Below are 21,555 nucleotides of genomic sequence, written 5' to 3'. Positions count from 1 at the left end.
GAGTGTGCAGTGAAAGGATGATATTTAAGTCCTGAGATATACGCATGAACTTGAGATGATGCTATCACCAGTGGAAATATACAGCATAAGCACTCGTCTGTCAGGCCTGATAAACATGACACCCCCCCCCCCCCCCCCCCCTGGGATTTCTTGAAATAGGCTTCGTATCCTCACAGATTTAGATGTGTTGTAATGATATCCTGACTGTTCTGTGTCCCCCCCCCCCGACACCAGTTGAGACACCAGCAGTGGAGTCTGGTGATGGAGAGCGCCGTGCCGTCAGACCGGGGAAACTACACCTGCGTGGTGCAGAACAAGTACGGCGCCATCACCCACACCTACCAGCTGGACGTGTTGGGTAAGCAGCACCGCCTCTCACTGCTGCTTCTGTGTAAACACGGACTAACACGCACCAGAGGCTTGAATGAACCACCAGAGTTGTTGGTGTGAAGTATCTTATTTTCCTTCATTTCCGGCAGCATCGTTCCCGTGCGTGACTTGTGCTAACGACTCGTGCTTTCCCTCTCAGAGCGTTCCCCCCACCGGCCCATCCTCCAGGCGGGCCTGCCAGCCAATCAGACGGTGGTGCTGGGCAGCGACGTGGAGTTCCACTGTAAGGTCTACAGCGACGCCCAGCCGCACATCCAGTGGCTGAAGCACATCGAGGTCAACGGCAGCCGCTACGGCACCGACGGCGTTCCCTACGTCAACATCCTGAAGGTGGGTCCGCGGCCCACGTCTCTGACGAGTCCGGGTCTTGTGATGGATGTCTCCTACGTGTCTTGTTTCATGACTTTGTACTAAAAAGAATACCTTAATTCATAGAGCACTTTTAATACTGAGCTGTAGTTCAAAGAGCTAAAATACAAAAGTGTAATTGACAACAGAGATCATTGAGAATGCTACAAATTAAAGATGCATTTAAAAATAAATAATAACTAAAATGACATCTGTTCTTCACAGAGCGTGTCTCTTATAGCGTTTGGAAGGTATTCCATCATTTTGGAGCAGTTTAAAAGAAACAGCTGTGCTGCCTTTTCCTCTCATATAATTGTGTGTATTTAAAAAATCAACCCGTCTGTAGAAGATCTGAGAGCTCATGAAGGGCTATAAAACGACAGAGAGTCTGCAACGTAGGCCGATCCCAAACCATTAGGAGCTTTACAAAGAAGCATCAGACCCGTAAAGTCTCTTCTGACAGACACTCGTAGACCAGGCGCTGTACTTCCACCAGCAACGCGCTCTCGTCCTTGTTTGGGTTGAACGTCTGGCAGCACAGTTCTTCATCAGTTGACATTTTTCAGTTGACAGTTTCGGGAAGACGAGCAAAAAGAGCATTGCGATCATCTGATCTGTTTGTAATGAAAGCTTGAGTGCGTTTTGTAGGATCGGACAGGAGATGATGCCTTTCAGTCTCGTGTTGGACAATGATTGGCAACTGTGAAGGTGGATTCAATCCAATTAAACAGCAATTAAAGGTGGATTTTTGTTCCAGTTGTCTTGCGGTTTTGCTACAGCAATGCATTTTACAATGTTACACGAATGTCTATAAACTGACAAGAGTTGCAACAACAAATGTGATATTATGAGCTATTTGTCCCGTCCACAGGCCCGACACGCACACATCTCCCTGAACTTCACTTCTTGAATTATCCAACAAATAACAGACAAGAACAAATAGACAGATCGGAAAAGAGGCAGACAAAGAAAAGAAAACGGCAGAAGACAAAACCAACAACAATATAAGAGAAAGTAGCATCCTGAGAAAAGCATAAATCCACATTAAAGGTCACATTCTGGACATTTTGAAGCCACAGCTGCTACACTGACAGTCCGACTTTGATTCATTGATGACGCAGCTTCTTGCTGATTGGCTCGACGTGTTTCATCGAGTAACACACAAGACTGTCAACTTGCATCTCCGGGTATTAATTCATGACTGATGTTCTGATTCATGTTTTTGGTTCAAACTGCCCCGGTGTTTGTCTGAAAGGCATAAAAAAGCATTTCTCAATCACAAGCGCTCCCTCGTGAAATAAACATAGAGGGGGACGGCGTCAGATCGTCTCCTGAGTAACTCCTGGAGGTCTCATCACCTCCCCACGCAGCGCTGGTGTTCAAGAATAGAAAGCAGAACGCATTCCTCGCCGAGGAGGACAACACCCTAAACCCACTGTGAGGCGTGTTTTATTTTTATAGATATATATTTGGGGTGAGGGAGAGGAAGACACCCATCGAAAAAACCAAGGAGGCCCTTTGCCTTCTTATTTAGCCTGTCCCTTTCTCTTTTTTCCTGCCTCTAGAGAGAGCGAGGGAATAAAACAAACATCTGGTTTGGACTAAGTTAACTGCCGTGGTGGCGGCAACGCAGGGAGAGAGACGGGCTCTGTTTAACCGCCGCTGCCGTCAGATGTGCTGCGTGGTTTGAGGAGGAGGAGGAGGAAAGAGGGAAGAGGCACCCAAAAAAGCCATGGAAAAAATGAGTGGAGGAACACAAGGAAGGGCAAAGTCAGCAGGGAGCGAGAATGTGTGGCCGAGTGGTGGGTAAAGATGGAGAGAGAGAGAGAGAGAGAGTGAGAGAGAGAGAGAGAGAGAGAGAGAGAGAGAGAGACAAACGGAGGGAACGACAAAGAAATAAGATGAGGGAGAGACGGAGAGACGGAGAATGAGAGAAGAAGAGTGGCAGGAGACAGAAGAAAAGATAATCTAACATTGCCGTCTTCTTCTATTTCTTGAAGTGATGGATTTGAGGCCTTCAGACTTCGTGTTACTTTGTTCAGCGGTGAGCTGAAACACAATGATGTCATCGAGGCTCTCACCTCCACAGCCTCACTGATGGATCCTGTAACGAGCTTTATCATCTTTCTTGATATGGTTTATCAGGTCGTGTTCACACTGTGAACAGTTGGCAGGAATGTAAAGATTGAGGGTAAACTGACGGTCTGATGATAATCTGTGCCCCACGTTGTAAGAGGGGAAGAAACATGAGAGGAACATGAGAGGAACCATCACAGCTTAAAGGAATCGTCTGACATATCTCTATTCACTCTCCTGCCAAGAGGCGACAAGATTGATTCGTCAATATGAAGCCTGTGTGCTTAGCTTAGCTTAGCTTAGCATAAAGGCTGGAGGCAGGGAAACAGCTAGCCTGGCTTTGTCTCAAGGGTTTGTTCTTTGTGGATTACAGTGATCTAACAGGACCCTTTGGTATCTCCCTCTGTCACATAATGACCTTTGATTCCAGCGGTTGGAAGCGTCACAGAAATGTTTCTAGATCCGATCGCCGTCTTCTACGGAAAAGGGTCTAAACAAAAACAAGCCCCATGTGTCAGATTTCCAGCACATTTAAGTAACGAGGTGCAAGTCTAATATAGAGTGAGAGAAAGAGGAAAGGAGGGAGAGACGGGGAGAAAGACAGGCCAAGAGAAAGAGAGGGGGGGGGGCAGACCGCGGCTCCACGCTCTATTTTAGACGAACACATAATTGAAACAGTGTTTACTGAGATCTCTCTCTCTCTCTCTCTCTCTTCTCTCTCTCTCTCTCTCTCTCTCTCTCTCTCTCTCTCTCTCTCTCTCTCTCTCTCTCTCTCTCTCTGCTTCCACCACAGTTCATTCAGACTCTCTGCGACATCTCATGTGTGGCATATATACGTTAGGAGTTTAAATACAGCTCAGGGTGGGAGGGTGCTCCTTTATGTGCTTGGCCCGTTTAATTGTGTGTGTGTGTGTGTTTGTGTTTGTGTGTGTTTATGCATGCAGCACACACACTTTGACAAGATTGACATACTATAATACCTTTAATTTCCCAATAGACAATGTGTGATTTTACAGGTTTGACGTAGTCTGCTTTATTATTCATGTGTAGTTTATGTGTGTGTGTGTGTGTTTTGATCTTGTGTGTGTCTGTGTGTGTTTTCATGTGTTCTGTACATGCATAGGCCTCACTGCCTCTCACGTTTCCCTTCACAGAGTGTTGTCAGTAAACACACTGAGGCCCACAGTAGGTTGAAACTGTCCAACGTGACAGAGAGGCATGCTGGGAAGTACTGGTGTCGCGCCTCAAACTTTGTAGGCAAGTCGGAAAACGCTTTCTGGCTTAAGATACACAGACCAGGTAAATCCTGAGCTTCAGCACACTTCGTCCTCTGCTGGGGCTCCTCTTGGTTGTGGGTTTGATTGGCTCACTGGCTTGCTAATAGAACAACACACACACACACACACACAAACATGCCCCTACTGGGTTTAAGTTTAAATTCTCACATTCTATTCCTCGCTGCTATCCTCCATTGTATCGCGCAGATCAATAACAAACACAATATCACACCTTTAATTACTGAGACAACTTCAAAAGCCTCGCTCTCCACAAACCACCTTCACACACGCACACACACACACACACACACACACACACACACACACACACACACACACACGTAACAACCCCACCAACCAAACCATGCCAAGCGGTATTGATTTCCCCCGGAGTGCATTCTCTGCTGTATTAATGTGCTTTTATATGAAAGCAGGACTCTGATTCATGACTGGGTCTGGATGTCACTGCCCCCCCCCCCCCTGCAGAGCCACATCAGACACTGGGTTTCAAACTCCCCCACTGGTCATCACTCCCCCATTCGTCAAAGGAGAGAAGCCACAACTGCAGCGATGGCCTGTTCTGAGGAGTTTTAAGGTTATTTAGTAGCCACGCTGAATCCTTAGGGTATTATAAAGTATTATAAAGTCTTATAAAGTCTTATAAAGTATTATAAAGTCTTATAAAGTCTTATAAAGTCTTATAAAGTCTTATAAAGTATTATAAAGTATTATAAAGTCTTATAAAGTATTATAAAGTATTATAAAGTCTTATAAAGTCTTATAAAGTATTATAAAGTCTTATAAAGTATTATAAAGTCTTATAAAGTCTTATAAAGTATTATAAAGTCTTATAAAGTATTATAAAGTCTTATAAAGTATTATAAAGTCTTATAAAGTATTATAAAGTCTTATAAAGTATTATAAAGTCTTATAAAGTATCATAAAGTCTTATAAAGTCTTATAAAGTCTTATAAAGTATCATAAAGTCTTATAAAGTCTTATAAAATCTTTATCTTTATAATACTGAAGGTTGCTTAGCTGAAACAACGACACCATGTGCATCATTTGTTTCAAACATCTTGTATTAGGGAACTAGAATCTTCATGAAATGGAAAAAGAATGAATCCAGAAGAGATCCGCTAAAAACAAAAGACACAAAAAACAACCACAGAAACATTTCAGAACAACATCGCACATTAAGGTTTGAAGCTGAAAGATAAGAACATTATCGTTAACTGCATCAAAGGAATGGTGACGGGATCTGCTTTGCTTCGTCGTTCGGTCGACGCTGGTTTCATTTAAACTCACATGTTGTCGCAGCAACTCTTAATGCTGAATCTCAAATCCTGTACTTCCGTTAGTGCACTTATATAGACGTAGCACTCCGCCTACACGTTGCACTTACTGGTGAAGTGAGAATATTTCAACCTGTTTTAATATAATCCAACATGTGTCGAGTATGTTCTACTCGAGTGACAGTATGAGGCTGACTGACTGTATAAGGCAGGTTGCCATACTAGCATCAAGAAAATGAATTCTGAAAGCAAGCTGACAGGAAACTCTTCCACGACTTAGCAACAGTGCACATGACGGGATAAGAAGGTTTTGCAGCGTGACGGCTTCCTGGGTTCAGATTGAACCAGCAGGCTCCTCTGGCAGCGCGGTGACGGTGGCGGTGATGCTTTGGGTGTTTTCAGGTGTCAGCAGAATAAAATCCCTCCTTTAAATCCTCCCTCCTGTCCTTTCCTACAGGGTGTATCTGGTGTTTCCTCTAAGGAGCTTTTGGGCTCATGATATCTCTTCTCTCTCTTTATTTTCTCCCTCCATCTATTCCCCCTCTCATCCTCCACAGACGGCCGGTATTAACACCACAGATAAGGAGCTAGAGGTTCTCTTCTTGACCAATGTGTCTTTTGAGGATGCGGGCGAGTACACTTGTCTGGCAGGGAACTCTATCGGCTATGCTTACCACTCTGCCTGGCTGACGGTTGTTCCAGGTATACTTCTCTTTGCTCCGCGGGTCTTTGGACTCTTGTGGTCCATTTCCAAACTACGATTGCAACTGTACTTTATTGTCTGTTTGTTGTTTTGCTCAGTAGCACAATCTTCAACGTTCATTTTCAAACCTAATCACCACAGATTGTGACGCGTTCGCACGTTTTAAGTGTCGTCTCCCCTTTAATTGGACGAGCCTCCATTGAAAGACGTTTTTTAATCAAAGCAGATCGTCTGTTTAAATGTCTCACGGCTACGAGGCAATTTAACGACATCTTTGTGTTCAACACAATAATTATCTCCCTGAGGAGGAGCACAGGTGTAATTACCTGCTGCAGGATGAAACTACAGGCTGATTACTGTCTGATGTCTTTCTGCTTTGACCTGTAGAATCTGCTCAGCTGAAGTGTGCTACTGAGCAAAGCTTCTTCTCAATATCAGTGATGGAAAAGTATGAATAATGTGGTAATTATCACGTTTCTTGTATTTCGAGCTGACGATGTGTGTGTGTGTGTGTGTGTGTGTGTGTGTGTGTGTGTGTGTGACCGCCTCGTTCCACAGCAGTGAGCCCGCAGAAGGAGGACTACTACGCCGACATCCTGATCTACGTGACGGGCTGCGTGCTCTTCATCCTCGCCGTGGTCATCGTCGTCCTTTGCCGCATGAGGATGACGACGCAGAAGACGCTGCCCACGCCGCCCGTGCAGAAGCTGTCAAAGTTCCCCCTCAAGAGACAGGTAACAGAAAGTAGATACAAGATTCGTATGAGCACCCCCCCCCCCCCCCCTCTCGCTCCCTTCTGTTTCGTTTGAGCTTTCAGCGTTACGCATCACGTTGGTCCAACGTGATGCAGGTCATGCGGTTGAAATGATGTCACAATTTTGCCTAGAACACAGAGGAACACTAACCCGTCATCCATGAGGGCCTTTTGCCAGAACTATTACGTTCGTTTTGGAATTCACCAACTCTTCAGCAAACGATAGAGTTTTCCAGACACAGAGCGTCCGGGGGGGAAATCATATCAGGAGCACATTCATTGCATCAGATGCTGCGTTCAGCAGTTTGTTGAACTGCAGCAGAATTGAGATTACTTAGAAAAACAACCTCACCAGTCAGGGAAGGAGCAACAGAATGAGCTGAAGGAAGTCATGGAAACATCGTGTCATGTTGAGAGTGTGCATTTGCAATATCTGTCTCTTTCATCTTCCAAAGAATAATTGCTCGGAGGATCGGCTAAGAGTGTAAAGAAACAGAGTCCGTCTCTGTGTCTGTGTCTCCGTGTTGATGACGTCGTGCGGACGCCGGTGACATGCGTTGACATTTCTCTTGGAGCGGCTTCAGCTCGGGGATATTTACGCCCTCCTGTGACTGTCAGTGTTGGTTTTAGATTTCACTCAGTGTAACGCCCACTCGCCCACTCGACTGTTTGGACAGAAGCATGAAGCGGAGCAGCTGCATCGCTGCTTCACCGCATTGTCTCTCAGGTCAAGGTCCGAGTCCAACCCAAGACCGAGTCAGAACAGAACACAGACCAGGACGGGACAGAACGCGTCCTACGTGAGACCTCAATAGGAAATGCACTGAAAGCAGTTAAAGGAACAGTCCGACATTTTGGGAGATTCGCTTTCTTCCCAAGCATTAGATGAGCCGATTCACACCACTCACATCTGTGTCTACTGAACATGAAGCCATGAAAACAAACGCTTCTTTAGAAGTTGTTTTTATCAGATTGTGCATCGAGTGGTTGGAGTTATGCTTCCTTCCGAGCTTGTTCAGGAGGGTTGTGCCCTCTCGACGGGTCGGAAGAAACATTTGAGTCGACATCAATCAGAGGCTGGACCAGGACATTTCAGAGGTCCAAGAAGGGAAAAGGATTTCTGTCCCTTTCTGTCTCCACAGTAATCAACAGACCTTCACCCTCATCTCCTCCTCTGTTCACTCGTTACTCTCATCAAAACAGCTTCTTTTCTCATCGCTTCTCTGCGTTAGCGATTCCTCAGGCAGTGCAGTGTGGCTCTCGTGCTTTTGGTTTCTTGCAATAGCTGTGAAACCAGAATTTCTTCCACATTTGCGGAATGCACAGCGGATGCAAAGGTGATGTGAGTGATGTGTGGTTTCTCTGTGCGAGCTCCAGCCAGCCAGCTTGGTGGTTGAAGGATCGTGCTCCTCAAAATGCAAAATGATGCATTCTGTGAAGAAAAGAAAAGTATTACTCTAAAGTCAGTACGTAAAGAAACACTGAAAGAAAGCTGGAAGAATATGGAACGGTTGTCAGATGTAGTGTTTCTCTAATTAGTCCGTGTTACATAGAAGCAGCCTTGTCCGGTTCTATCAGGAACGTCGTCTTTTGAAAGATGCTCTGAATCTCCTCCAGTCTGCTGCCTTCATGTGCATGCTCTTATAAGGTAGCGCACGGAAGATCTTGTTGCATTCTTCTGTAATCTTTGCTTCGTTTTTGTAAAGCTAATCTCCCGGTTCTCTCCTTTCTTTTTCATAACTCTGAGTAAATCTCCCATAAACCCCCTGGCATGTTCTATCAAATATTACTTTTCATGCCTCTGAACTTGGGTTTTAGTATTTTAGTCTTTTCAAGCTTCGCAGCATTTTTTCTCATTTTCCTGCGGTCGAGAGGTTTGGGAGGGAAGTCTGGTAAGTGGACATGTTTGTGTGAGGACCCCACCTGAAGGGGCCGGAGCTGGCAGACACAAACAGATCCATCACGAGCCGGACCGGAGCCATCAGCAGCCAGAGGAATGGTGGGAGGACGTGGAGCCGGCGGGGCTGTGGCGTCCGGAGAGCTCGCTGATGGATCGAGACGTCACAAGTCTCGCTGTTTCTTCAGAGGAACTCTGAGCTGCTGAAGGAGCTCTGCCATCGGCCCTGAGGCGTGTGGTGTTTGCAGTCTGTCGCTGCCAAAGAAACGTCCATCTTGAAGTCATTTATGCAATCCTCAAATGTTGATTTTACACCACGAGGTTCAATCCCAGGTTAACGGGGAAATATTCATAACAACACACCAGAGCTGAAAACATGTGCTGCACTTTAAATTACAGTTACTTTCTGTGGCCTTGACATTTAACATCAATTCGACTGACGAGTGAAAAAAGAGATCTAGCAATGAGACGAGTTGTCAACAATTTTAACTTGAAGAAAGATAATTACAAAACATATTTCAATATGAACTGAAAATGTTTTGGATTATGATAAATAGCTAAAGTAAATCTCACGCTTACGGATGAATATTTCCGTCTTTTATTTCCCTGTGAAGGTATTCTCCACCCTCAGAATGTGCTGTTGCGTTCCTCTCTGTGCTGCTGTCTGCTCGTATCGTCACACATCACCTCGTCCTTCTTCAGAGTCTATAACAGTTTGTTTTTGCACCCAAGCAGGTGTCCTTGGATTCTAACTCCTCCATGAACTCCAACACCCCGTTGGTGCGGATCGCCCGCCTGTCGTCCAGCGACGGGCCGATGCTGGCCAACGTCTCGGAGCTGGAGCTGCCCTCCGACCCCAAATGGGAGTTTCCTCGGACACGGTGAGACAAATGTCTCCGCGGCTCTACATTCATCATTGTTGTCTAAACGGCTGTCGGAGGCAAAGCATGCTTTTTAAAACGCTGCCAAGCAACATATGTCAGAGTGGAGCGATGCTGTGAAAACACGAGCCGTCAGTACAGCACGGTCACGGTGACACCTTCCCTCCATGTTTATTCGACGCTGTAGAGAGAAAGCTCTGAGATTGTCCTGCTGGTGTTTCAGGCTGACTCTGGGCAAACCTCTGGGCGAGGGCTGCTTCGGTCAGGTGGTGATGGCCGAGGCCATCGGCATCGACAAGGAGAAGCCCAACAAGCCTCTGGACGTCGCCGTGAAGATGCTGAAAGGTGAGTTGTTGTTGTGGGCGGCGCTTCAGCAACGAATACACAACCTAGACAGTATCAGTGTTCACGGTCGCATGTTTTTATGCACATATTAGGAGAGCTGTCAGGAAACAGCTCTGCTGTTGTCAAGAGAAGAGTTGATGACTGGATCTTTGCCCATTCAATTCACACGCAGCAAACATATAACTCACATGAATGATGAGCTGTTTCTGCTATTGGTATATCAAATTGGTTTGAGGACAGAATGGAAAGACGGCGAGTGGCAGCCGTGGTGCACATAATAACTCGGCGTGTCTGGTCTCACGTCTCACGAAGTCGTTCCGCTCTCCTGCGTTCTTCTCCTCGATGCTCGTGACATTAACGCTCTTTCGTTTGTCTCAGATGACGCCACGGATAAAGATTTGTCGGACCTGGTGTCAGAGATGGAGATGATGAAGATGATCGGAAAACACAAAAACATAATCAACCTGCTCGGAGCGTGCACGCAGGACGGTGAGTTCCCGGTGCATCGGGGGCGATGAACTCCGCCGTTAAACTGAGCGGTGTCAGTGACTCTTCGCTCTGCGTCGCAGGTCCTCTGTACGTGCTGGTGGAGTACGCCTCCAAAGGCAACCTGAGGGAGTACCTGCGGGCGCGGCGGCCGCCGGGCATGGACTACTCCTTCGACACCTGTAAGATCCCCGACGAGCAGCTCACCTTCAAAGACCTGGTGTCCTGCGCCTACCAGGTCGCCCGAGGCATGGAGTACCTCGCCTCGCAGAAGGTCAGCCGCCATGCTGCCGCGTCCCTGAAACTCATGTGCAAATGCTGTGTGTGTGTGTGTGTCTGTGTGTGTGTCTGTGTGTGTGTGTGTGTGTGTGTGTGTCTGTGTCTCTGTGTGTGTGTGTGTCTGTGTCTGTGTCTGTGTGTGTGTGTGTGTGTGTGTCTGTGTGTGTGTGTTTCTGTGTGCGTGTGTGTGTGTGTCTGTGTGTGTGTGTGTGTGTGTCTGTGTGTCTGTGTCTGTGTCTGTGTCTGTGTCTGTGTGTGTGTCTGTGTCTGTGTGTGTGTGTGTGTGTCTGTGTGTGTGTGTGTGTGTGTGTGTGTGTCTGTGTCTGTGTCTGTGTGTGTGTGTGTGTGTGTGTGTGTGTGTGTGTGTGTGTGTGTGTGTGTGTGTGTGTGTGTGTCTGTGTCTGTGTGTGTGTCTGTGTGTGTCTGTGTCTGTGTGTGTGTGTGTGTGTGTGTGTCTGTGTGTGTGTGTGTGTGTGTGTGTGTGTGTGTGTCTGTGTGTGTGTGTGTGTGTGTGTTGCGTTGACGTGTGCTTGATGCTTCGTGCTTCTTCCCTCAGTGTATCCACAGAGACCTGGCAGCCAGAAACGTCCTCGTGACAGAGGACAACGTGATGAAGATCGCCGACTTCGGTCTCGCCCGAGATGTGCACAATATCGACTACTACAAGAAGACCACCAACGTGAGTCGCACCCCCTCAGTCAGACGCAAAGTGATGGCTCATCACTTTAGGCCTTAACTGTTATAAAGAGACAGAGTTATTGTGAGAGCGGTCGATGTTCTGCTGCAAAGATCCTTCCGGCCTGCAAACTCGAGTGATGTGTTTGAATACTTTACTTCATAGTGAGAAGAACAGAAGCACAGATGTGTCGTATGGATTCAATGTCCACAGCTGGAACAGTTCACTCAGTTCAGATAATTCATTCACGTGCGGGACAGACAGCAGACGTCATGTTATTAACAACCAAGACACGAGATGACGTTCACTCGTCTCTGATACATTTGTTGCGAGCCTCGTCTGTTGAGTTTGGACTGAAGATACTTGCGATAGCTCACGAGGAGAGCGGCTCGCCAAAGTTCAAGGTGTGATTCCGGCCTTGGCGGGACCGGGCTGCGTGTTCGGCTCCATGTTGTTCTGTCTGCTCGCTACAGAATGGTTCCGCTGACCAAAGCGGTTCTGCTGTGCCTCTCTTGTTGCAGGGTCGTCTGCCCGTGAAGTGGATGGCTCCGGAGGCTCTGTTCGACCGGGTCTACACGCACCAGAGCGACGTGTGAGTATTGCACCAACCAACCGTCACATGCCAACTGCCCGCACACCGGCAGGAATCCGGCTGTTGGAATGTGGTGACTGAGCGCGTTAGCATCAAACGGCGAGCGTGTGCGTGTGAATATGGAACCGTAGCGTTCCCCTTCCAAATATCTCCCGCTCGCTGTCGCCCAGCGCTCACCCGGTGATCCTGAGCTCCTCGTGGGTCGGCGGCTCCGCATTCCTCACCGCATTTGTTCTTTAATCTTCCCAAATGTGACATCAGAGGGAGACAGAAACACACTGTTTGCTCAGTGCAAATCCAAGAACAGGAGATCAGAGGGTCAGTGGATTTATCCCGTTTTATAAGCGTAAATCCACCTCGCCACAGAGCAGGAGGCGATAAGAGGGTCAGTGGATTTATCACGAGGTGTTCTTTCTCCGTGGACAAGCGCACCTTTTACGAGCTGCGATTGCTCCTGAACTGGCTGCGCTCAGGAGAAGAAAGGCGAGTTTAGGAGGGGAGGTCACAAAGTCAATCTGTGTTGTGGTAGTTGAACCCCCCCCCCCCCCCCCCACCCACAGCCAGACGCTGTGTCCCCAGCACCGCCATCCAAGCCAAACACGGGCCCCTGTCAACACGGGCTCGCCGTGTAATTACACCAGACTGGGAAGAAGCCGAGAGGAGAATCAGCCCCGCTCTGTTATTCCAGCAGGTCTGGATTACAGTCGATCCTCTGGCCAAACCTCCTCCGCCTCCTCCTCCTCCTCCTCCTCCTCCTCCTCCTCCTCCGCCGCCGCCTCCTCCTCCTCCTCCTCCCCCTCCCCCCCCCCCCCCCCCCCCCCCCCCTTCATACAGTAGTCGCTCCGCTGCCAGTTTACTCTCACACACCTCGGGGGACTCTGACTCCTGACCTGTGATGGTTTCCACTGAAACGCGTTCCGCTGAAACAGACGGGAGGCGATTAGAGCGCGTTAAATCAAAACAGCTGATGTTCACGCACACCGTCGTTCTCTTAACACACAGCGACCTGCTGCCACAAACACTCACTACAACACCAAATATGTATCAATCCGCCGCTGAAAATAATCCCCAACAAGTGCTCTGTTTGATCTTGTTTGAGTGAAATCATGGAGATTTAGTGTGTTTCTTCCGTAGGAACTCGTCTCCTTGTCTGGCTTCAGGGACGAGTTGTTGATTTTTACAAATATTGACTGACTGTCCCAGACAATAAGAATGTCAAATAGATTTTTACATTGAGTGCAGTAAACATTATTGAAGATCCATATTTCCCCAAACCCTCTTGACTGCTTCAGGCCATGAGTGCTGTTTAACCGTGTGTGTGTGTGTGTGTGTGTGTGTGTGTGTGTGTGTGTGTGTGTGTGTGTGTGTGTGTGTGTGTGTGTGTGTGTGTGTGTGTGTGTGTGTGTGTGTGTGTGTGTGTGTGTGTGTGTGTGTGTGTGTGTGTGTGTGTGTGTGTGCAGGTGGTCCTATGGGGTGTTGTTGTGGGAGATCTTCACACTGGGAGGCTCGCCGTATCCAGGGATCCCAGTAGAAGAACTCTTTAAGCTGCTGAAGGAGGGACATCGGATGGACAAACCTGCCAACTGCACCCATGAACTGTAGGTGTCTCTCTGAACTGAGGTTACTTCTACAACATCATGTTAGCAGGAGGCCGTTACTGACCTGAAGGCGTTGGAAGGAAAGACAGGAAGCGCTGCTGATCGCGCAGTAAGACCCGGCTGATGGACTTCAGGGATGTGACATCGTGTTGACTACACTTCACAATTCATTTGATTCACTTCCTCTAAAATTGAAAGTTGCACGCAGTAACTGGTTCCACAATCCCAAAAATACAAAGCGTCGTCATATAATCTAGTTCTCTGCATTCTGTGTTCATATTCAGTTGCATTTGATTTACAAGTAACAACTTGAAGCTAAATGTATGCACGTATACTTTGCCAGCAAAATTGTAAAAATCTGGTTAAAAGATCAATAGCACATATTTCAATAGAAGATTTGAAAGGCTTTCCTTTAGCTTCCCATTGCACTTTTTCAATTACTTTCGAGATTACTTTTCTGCTCCTTCCTGTGGTTGTCTAAGATCTCCATTACTGTCAGCGGTGGTGAACTGTGTCTTCTTGCAGCTGGAAACGAGTGAAAAGCAGAAATGCCGAGCTCTTACTTTGACGTGAACTTTAATTACAGAGCGTCACCGTCCAGCTGCAGATCAAGTAGAGCAGTGTCGCTGGAAACAGTCCCTCTGAGATCTGAGAGTGCTTGTATTTATATTTCATTTGAATGGCTGCAGAGAAGCTGAAGCTTGATGTGGGCGTTTCAGGTACATGATCATGAGGGAGTGCTGGCACGCCGTGCCGTCACAAAGGCCCACCTTCAGACAGCTGGTAGAAGACCACGACCGGGTTCTATCCATGACCTCCACCGATGTGAGTCTCCCCGCACAGCCGCTGCTCACTCATAACACGGAGCTTCAGCTTCACCTGGGCCCGCTGTACCTTTCACTTCATAAACTCACCTGAAGCACATGTACATGTCCTGGGGCACTGGTACGTCCTCTGTGACGGCTCATATTTCTCAGTGAAACAGAATGTATGAGTGGAAGTCAATCACCAGTGGAATTTAAGTCAAATCCTTCAGATTGCTTCAGCCATTCTTCATTGGGAGAAATCAGTTGATCAGATGACAACCACATTCTTTGGAAAAGTTTTTACCAACAAAAGTATTTGTTGTCATCTAAACACACATCTCCTTCTGTAATAACGCTCTGCTAGCTGCTACAGCCGACATGCTAACAGTCAAAAGATGAGACATCAAAGATATTTTACAGGAAGTGAAAATTGAGGGATTTAGATTAGTCGGCAACCTTCAGGTCTGAAACGTTAAACCAACGCTTCACGTGTTAAAGCTGCATTCTCTCTAGTGGCCACCAGGGGGCGACTCCTCTGGTTGTATAGAAGTCTATAGAAAATTACTCTACTTCTCTCTTGATTTATTACCTCAGTAAACATTGTAAACATGAGTTTATGTCTCAATCTCTAGTTTCAAGTCTACTTCAATACAGCATGATGTTCATTTAGTACATTATGGTCCATTTAGAGTCACACAGACCATAAAGCAGGGGATGCTTTAGGGCAAAAAGCCAAAATTCCACAAACCGTCACAATCCACTTCTTATATACAGTTCTGTGATTTTGATGTAAAAACACAACATTTTTTGACATAAACATACATTTAGTACATAACCAGACAACAATTAAAACAGGGGTTAGGGTTAGAAGTTGATTTTATTTTTAATTCGCTGTATCTAAAATGTTTTATGTTTTTTATGTATTTTCACAAGTTAAAATCAAAGATGACAATGGAAGATAAACAGATCTATTCATAACCTTCACCATAAACACATGAAACAATATTTGCAAATCATGCAAGAAAGAAAGAATACAATCATGAAGTCTCTTTGAAACATCTTCTGTAGAACAAACATCACAAATATAAGTGATAACGCAGTAAAACGATATCATTCTTCACTTATTTACCGCAGAAGGAATTTGACTGTGACACCGGAGTCTAACCTTTGACCCTCCTCTGACAGGAGTACCTGGACCTGGCGGTGCCCTTCGAGCAGTACTCGCCCACCTGCCAGGACTCCAACAGCACCTGCTCCTCAGGGGACGACTCGGTGTTCGCCCACGACCCGCTGCCCGAGGAGCCCTGTCTTCCCAAACAGCTTCCCAGTAACGGGGCGATCAGGACATAAAGCCTGAGCCGGCGGGGGGGGGGGGGCTTAAACCGCCCCTCACAGTCTGCCATTCATAAAACACCTCTCAGTGACTCCTCAAGATATGGAAATGAAACTCAGCATGCAATACTTCCACAGTGCTTCAGCTCTTCAATTCGTCTTAAACTCTCAGTCCAAATCCTCTTCGACTGGGTTTTCCTCCTCCTCCTCCTCCTCCTCCTCCTCCTCCCCCCCCAAGAGACTCTTGAAACATTGAAGGATTATTTTTTTGTTTGTGTTCTTCTTTTCAGAAATGAAATTATATTTTTGTACTCGGGCCAGTCTTTTTGTTACGGACAATCTTTGGGGTGAAACCATTCCGTGCCTACTGGGATGGAAACGTCCTGAGACTGAAAGAAGAGGAGGCGAGAGGAGCGAATGAAGGGCATTGGTCAGCGACTGGTTGGCGGTCCGGGAGGCGAGGACCTCCGATGGTTATCCTCTCGTCTGCACGGAGCCCTTAGATAAAGGTGTGCGATGTAAAAGACGATCCGTTGACAAGATCCCAGCGAAGCCCGAATCAGCTCGATGATGGGACTCGTTCTTCCGAAGACACTCAGTAACTTTCCTCTGACAGAAGACGCTCAACGCCAGAGAGGACTACATGAGCATTCGAATGCGTTTCTACGCCATCGTCACGTTTTAGCATCCCGAAAAAAAAACACGTTTTTTGACAATCGTGGAACAAATGTCCTCATCAAGCGTGAGGCGACGTTTCAGGGCCATTCAGTAATTAGTACAAGGTTCAGTGTTTCTCTATGTATCTAGAAAATGATTTATTGTAAATATACAAATGCAAATATGTATCATATTGCCGTTCACAGCCGTGTACTTAAAAGACAAAAAATTACATTTTTCTAAAGTATTGTTTTAGGATGGAAGCATTGCAATCTAAAAGACACTGTCGTGTAAAACATTGAATCGTTTAAAGTGATGCAGAACAGATTTATTTGAATAATTAACATGTATATTTGTAAAGATATTTATAGAGTTAACATGTGGTTCTTAAGTTCGAACGGTCTAGTTTAGGATGTTAGTACTGTACGCAAAGATTTTTATTTCAACTGTTTTTGTACCTTATTTTACAGCAGAACTGCGACGTTGTTTTTCACAGATCCATCTTTTGTTTTGAAACAGTTTTTTTTTTTAAAGAGAGAGAATGTATGACGGAAGCGAAGCCGATCTTTGAGAGCGAGTGCGGTTCCACCGCTGGAGGACTCGTCGAGCTGAAGGCTCCCGCCGAAGGGAAGCTGGACGTTTCCGTCAAGTTCAAATTCTGGTTTCGAAAAGTTGACGTTTGCAATATCAAAGCGACGATTAACTCTTGCTGGGCAAGAAATAGCAGCGCTTGGTGATCTGTACAGAGAAGCATTTTACTTCAAGACATGATGAACATCAACAACTAGCTGTGAATCATTCAGAGCCTTCAGAGAACCTGGTTCCACTGGTCAGTCCGCACACAACTACATTTCCCAGAATGCTTTTCAGACATTATTATTAAGGAAGATGCTTAAACTTGCAGCATTCAAAAAAGTGTGAAAACATGCAAGTAGACAAATGTTAAGAGCAAACGGGGAAAAGAAATTGAACTAAAACTGCAATGCATTGTGGGGTTTTAAGTCGAGTAAAGAAGCCGCTCCTCTTTAACAATCGTGCATAATTGTTGAATGTCAGAGTTGTAAAGTCGAGAAAGTAGGTCACAGAATTCTGACATAGCGTTAATATATGAGAATACATCAAAAATACACACGAAGAACCCAGACATGCAAAGTGCATCACCGTGATTTGGTGAAACAGTGTTACAGGAGGTGGAGGTGGATATCGGCTCTGAAGGCTTCGAACGCTTCTACTGTCGCGGAACGGTCACAGGGTCGATGCTGACGCGCTGCCTGCAGGGTCAACGTGCCTTTGAGCAAGACACTCGGATGATAAAGCATCGGCCTGACGGCAGACGTGTGAAGCTGTTCTGTCCTTTTGTGCTTGAGATGTTATCGCTGCTCTAAAGTATTAATCCTGACATGAAGGCTTAAAGTCACAGAGAAACATACAGAAAGCATACACAGTATATATATATATATATATATATATTATATACATATATCGGTTTGTTAAAGGAGACTCTGACGTCTCTGGTGGATCCTGAGCTTAGTTTGCAAAAACAAAAAGTGCCAAATTAGTCTTCAAGTCTATTTCACGAGTTCTCCAGATCTCTGAACCAAACACTGCACCTGAATGTAGGCGGCGGAGGTTCCACGTGCAGGGAAGGATCACGGGATTTGCCAAATGGATATCTGCCCTTTCTTTTACGCAGTCGTCTCTCCAGCTGACCCCCCAAAACAAAGGCTTATACAGAGATTCATACAGAGTCTGTTCTAGCAAAGGTTCAGAAACACGACTGAGTCGTGCTGAATGAAGCGGTGGGAACACTTCACGGTGCGACGGCCTGATTCCAGCGTGAGAGCTGCATTTAAATCACGACATTTATTCAGTCCCCCCCCCCCCCCTCCCAATATTTAAAGTACTTAAAAGAGTGAACATTGTATTTAATTCTATTGATACACTGGGAGATGTTTTTGTGTTTTTCAGCACTAAATGATTTACTTTCTCATGAGTTTATGCACAGACACGAGGCCTTTGTAAAGTCAAAGGTTACACCAACTTATTGGTATTTTGGGTTTTACGTTCAGTTTTGCAGTTTTTGGCTCCGAATCTATGAAGTGCCTGGAATAATTTAGCGAACAAAAAGGAGATTAATTGATTAATTTTGATCACGTTTTTGAATGTACAATTGCAACAAAATCAAATGTGATAAACGCAGCAGCAGCTGAGTGTCGGTAATAACCCTTTTTATTCTTGAGTGAACAAACAGACATGAAGGCGCTTGTGTTGGATGGATCGAATGAAACGCGGTTTTGTTTTATTTGTTCCTCCATGCTGGGTAAAAGCTCTCCCTGTGGTGAGACTGTTTGTATTCACAACGATCTGCTTTTCAGTGTTGTTTTTCATTAAAGAGCCAGAACATCATGATGATGATGATGATGATGAGTCATGTTACTCGATGCTGATTGGCCCGTCAGGCTGCGCTCCTGGTCGAGTTATCCTTCCTGTTTATTCTTATTGGGATGCCCTCCCTGGCCTTTTCTTCTGCCTGTGCTTGTGTGTCGATGTGCTTCGCTCTGACTCTGACGGCCTCCGTCTCACTTTTTAAGAGTAGATCTTGTTTTTAACGTCTGTGTTTTTTATGGCAGCAAAAGCTGGATATCCATAATAGATGAAAGAAAGGCAAACAAAGACCTGACTGACTTGACTTTCCTTCAGGTTTTTAAGTATTAGACCGATCTGTCAATTTGCTGATACATTTCATCGCCGTCGTATGAAAATAATGTTCCTCCAAAATATCAAATGTTCTCGAGCTCAGAAACACTGGCCTGGTTTTTAGCTTCCTGCCGTGTATTGTTAGACAACCCAGTGTGTGTTCTAACGTCAAACTGCTCTTTCTATTTGACAAATGTTATACTTACAAAATGAAGGAAATACATTATAATCTAAAGTAGGTTTCTGGCACAGGATAAATCATGACCAGAGACCCTGTAACTCCAGAACTTGCTTAGAAATCAGCAGCATTTTAGTTTCTTTCAGAATCACAGCAAGATAGTTCTGGATGCTTTCACTTGTGCCAATTTGCCAGAATTTGAAGAACAAACAATAACTAGCTTCAATAAGCTTTATTAAAAACATCAATCTTGAGTTTCAGTGTCCCTTAATAGTCTTGATCTAAAGTCCTTGGGGAAACGCTGAACACTCATTTCATATTTAACCGTATTCGTATCAGCAACATGTCATCGGCTCTAATGCCTTGAACACCAGAGACAGATGTGCGCTGCTCAACAGATGTGAACAACAACAAATGCTTGAGAGGGAACATATTTTCTTTGCTGTTGAATGAATAAACAGCGCGGCCTCAGCAGGGAGGGACTCTTACTGTACGTACAGTCACACAGCCTGTCGTCTCCACTCTGACTGACTTATTTATTCTCTTCTGAAACAAAAAGAAAATCAGGATTGAAGATGGGACTGGGGGGGGGGGGGCGCTACCTCGGCTCCCTTTGGTGTCGGAGGTGCACACCTTTCCTCCCAGCGACATCAGAACGATACATATTGCTCACGTTGTCGTTTTATTTCATGTTCCAGGTGGGAATGGTTAGCTTTCACACAGTGGTTTTCATCCCATCTTCATGTTATCATGCAGTTCTAACCCCGACAATGTTAGTCCGGAGTAATTTATAGTTTGAAATATGCTTTTACGTTGCTGATGTACATGAGTAGAATTCTATGTAGCTGTGTGAGCTATTTTATAAGAATCACAGAGAGGACGTTTTCATATTCAGTATCTTCTTTCCGTCTCATTTTGCATTCCACGTCAGGTTTCTCTTCACAACAACAACACAACATCATATTTGTCCTTTGATTTATTATTTTTTTCCAATGCCACATAATTTATTTTCCCTCTCTCTGTATTCATGTTCCTAACATAGAAAGGTGGAACGAACCATTTGGCGTTATGTGATTTTTATTTTATTTTTTGTAATTCATAGCTTGTTTGTTGCATTCTACCTGTTTTGATCATGAATCCTCTGTAACATTCCACCACAACAACCCCACTGGGCCAACATGTCCCACTGGGCCAACATGTCCCACTGGGGACAAGACAACACAACTCTCTCTCTGTCTCAACACAACTCTCTCTCTGTCTCTCTCTCTCTCTCTCTGTCTCTCTCTGTCTCTCTCTCTCTCTCTCTCTCTCTCTCTCTGTCTCTCTCTGTCTCTGTCTCTCTCTGTCTCTGTCTCTCTCTCTCTGTCTCTCTCTCTCTCTCTCTCTCTCTCTCTGTCTCTCTCTCTCTGTCTCTCTCTGTCTCTCTCTCTCTCTCTCTGTCTCTCTCTCTCTCTGTCTCTCTCTCTCCCTGTCTCTCTCTCTGTCTCTCTCTCTCTCTCTCTGTGTGCCCGACAAACTACGCTGTCAAAAAGGTTTTCAATAAACATGTTGTAATAGCGTTCTGTCACTGAGAACATGTATTGAAATGAAAAACAAAAGACAAGTCCAACATGTTGAACAAATCACAAGTTTTGCAGTTTGTGTTTGTGAAATGAAAGCCAGAGACCACAGAATACACGCGGCGGTGAGTTTGTTTGCAGAGTGTCTCGGTTTGTTTTGTCTGGGCTCTTGTGTGAGCGCATTCGTGGATTTTTTCCTTCGATACAAACTAACTGTGGGTGAAACTGAACACAAACAAGCGTTGGACACGGATGTCACACAAAGTAACAAAAGTAAGAGTCTCCAGCGATGCTGGTGAGGCCCAGCAGTGCTTTGAGCTCAATGCTAACTTCTTAATGTTAAGCAGGTTTGATGTTAACCGTGTTGTCAATCTTAGTTCAAGCCACTAAATGTGACTTTGCTCTGTAAAGATAAAGCGGACTCATGTCTTCCTGTGGCTCTCCCTCTTTGTGTGTTGTTTCTGAGCTTCTCTGCTTTATTTACAGAGCCGGGCCGGCTGCTCTGTGTCTTCTGTGAGCGAATGAAGTTCACATTTATCTCAATATCACATTTAGCACCTTTAGGCATGCTAGCATGCTAACGTTTGCATATCAGCACTAAACACAAAGTACAGTTGCCTGAACCCCGGCTGGGTCAGCCTGGTCTCCTAAAAACAAAACCGCATTGTCAATTACGTTTCAAGGGAAACTTATTTTTTGCTGGATGACTTTTGTTTTCGCCGTCATCAC

The 21,555-nt window shown here is 45.6% G+C and overlaps 1 protein-coding gene across 4 annotated transcripts; it reads left to right on the top strand.

Moving 5' to 3' along the window:
• Positions 1 to 238: 238 nt before the first annotated feature.
• On the top strand, positions 239 to 21,265 carry LOC306789947 (fibroblast growth factor receptor 3). 4 transcript variants are annotated; one of them, XM_079286049.1, is made up of 13 exons: positions 239 to 358; positions 530 to 720; positions 5,944 to 6,088; positions 6,651 to 6,823; positions 9,473 to 9,621; positions 9,845 to 9,966; positions 10,345 to 10,455; positions 10,536 to 10,726; positions 11,288 to 11,410; positions 11,929 to 11,999; positions 13,460 to 13,597; positions 14,317 to 14,422; positions 15,589 to 21,265. In XM_079286049.1, the coding sequence occupies exons 1-13, from the start codon at positions 262 to 264 to the stop codon at positions 15,751 to 15,753; spliced, it is 1,782 nt and encodes a 593-aa protein (XP_079142175.1). In that variant the 5' UTR covers positions 239 to 261; the 3' UTR covers positions 15,754 to 21,265. The 4 variants fall into 4 exon arrangements, with proteins under 4 accessions (XP_079142175.1, XP_079142174.1, XP_079142172.1 ...); XM_079286048.1 differs by having other exon boundaries at positions 6,648 to 6,823; positions 9,476 to 9,621; XM_079286046.1 differs by having other exon boundaries at positions 6,648 to 6,823.
• The last annotated feature ends 290 nt before the right edge of the window (positions 21,266 to 21,555 follow it).

Source organism: Melanostigma gelatinosum (assembly GCF_949748355.1).
Source record: "Melanostigma gelatinosum genome assembly, chromosome: 16".
NCBI classification, from domain to species: domain Eukaryota; kingdom Metazoa; phylum Chordata; class Actinopteri; order Perciformes; family Zoarcidae; genus Melanostigma; species Melanostigma gelatinosum.
The sequence above is the reverse complement of the archived record's forward strand: the minus strand, read 5'-3'. Positions and strand labels throughout refer to the sequence as shown.

Coding starts and splice junctions, on each gene's coding strand:
- LOC306789947 (XM_079286046.1), top strand. CDS start 262: ATGGAGAGCGCCGTGCCGTCAGACCGGGGAAACTACACCTGCGTGGTG. Junction 721..5,943: donor CCTACGTCAACATCCTGAAG/GTGGGTCCGCGG, acceptor CATCCTCCACAG/ACGGCCGGTATTAACACCAC. Junction 11,411..11,928: donor ACTACAAGAAGACCACCAAC/GTGAGTCGCACC, acceptor CTCTTGTTGCAG/GGTCGTCTGCCCGTGAAGTG.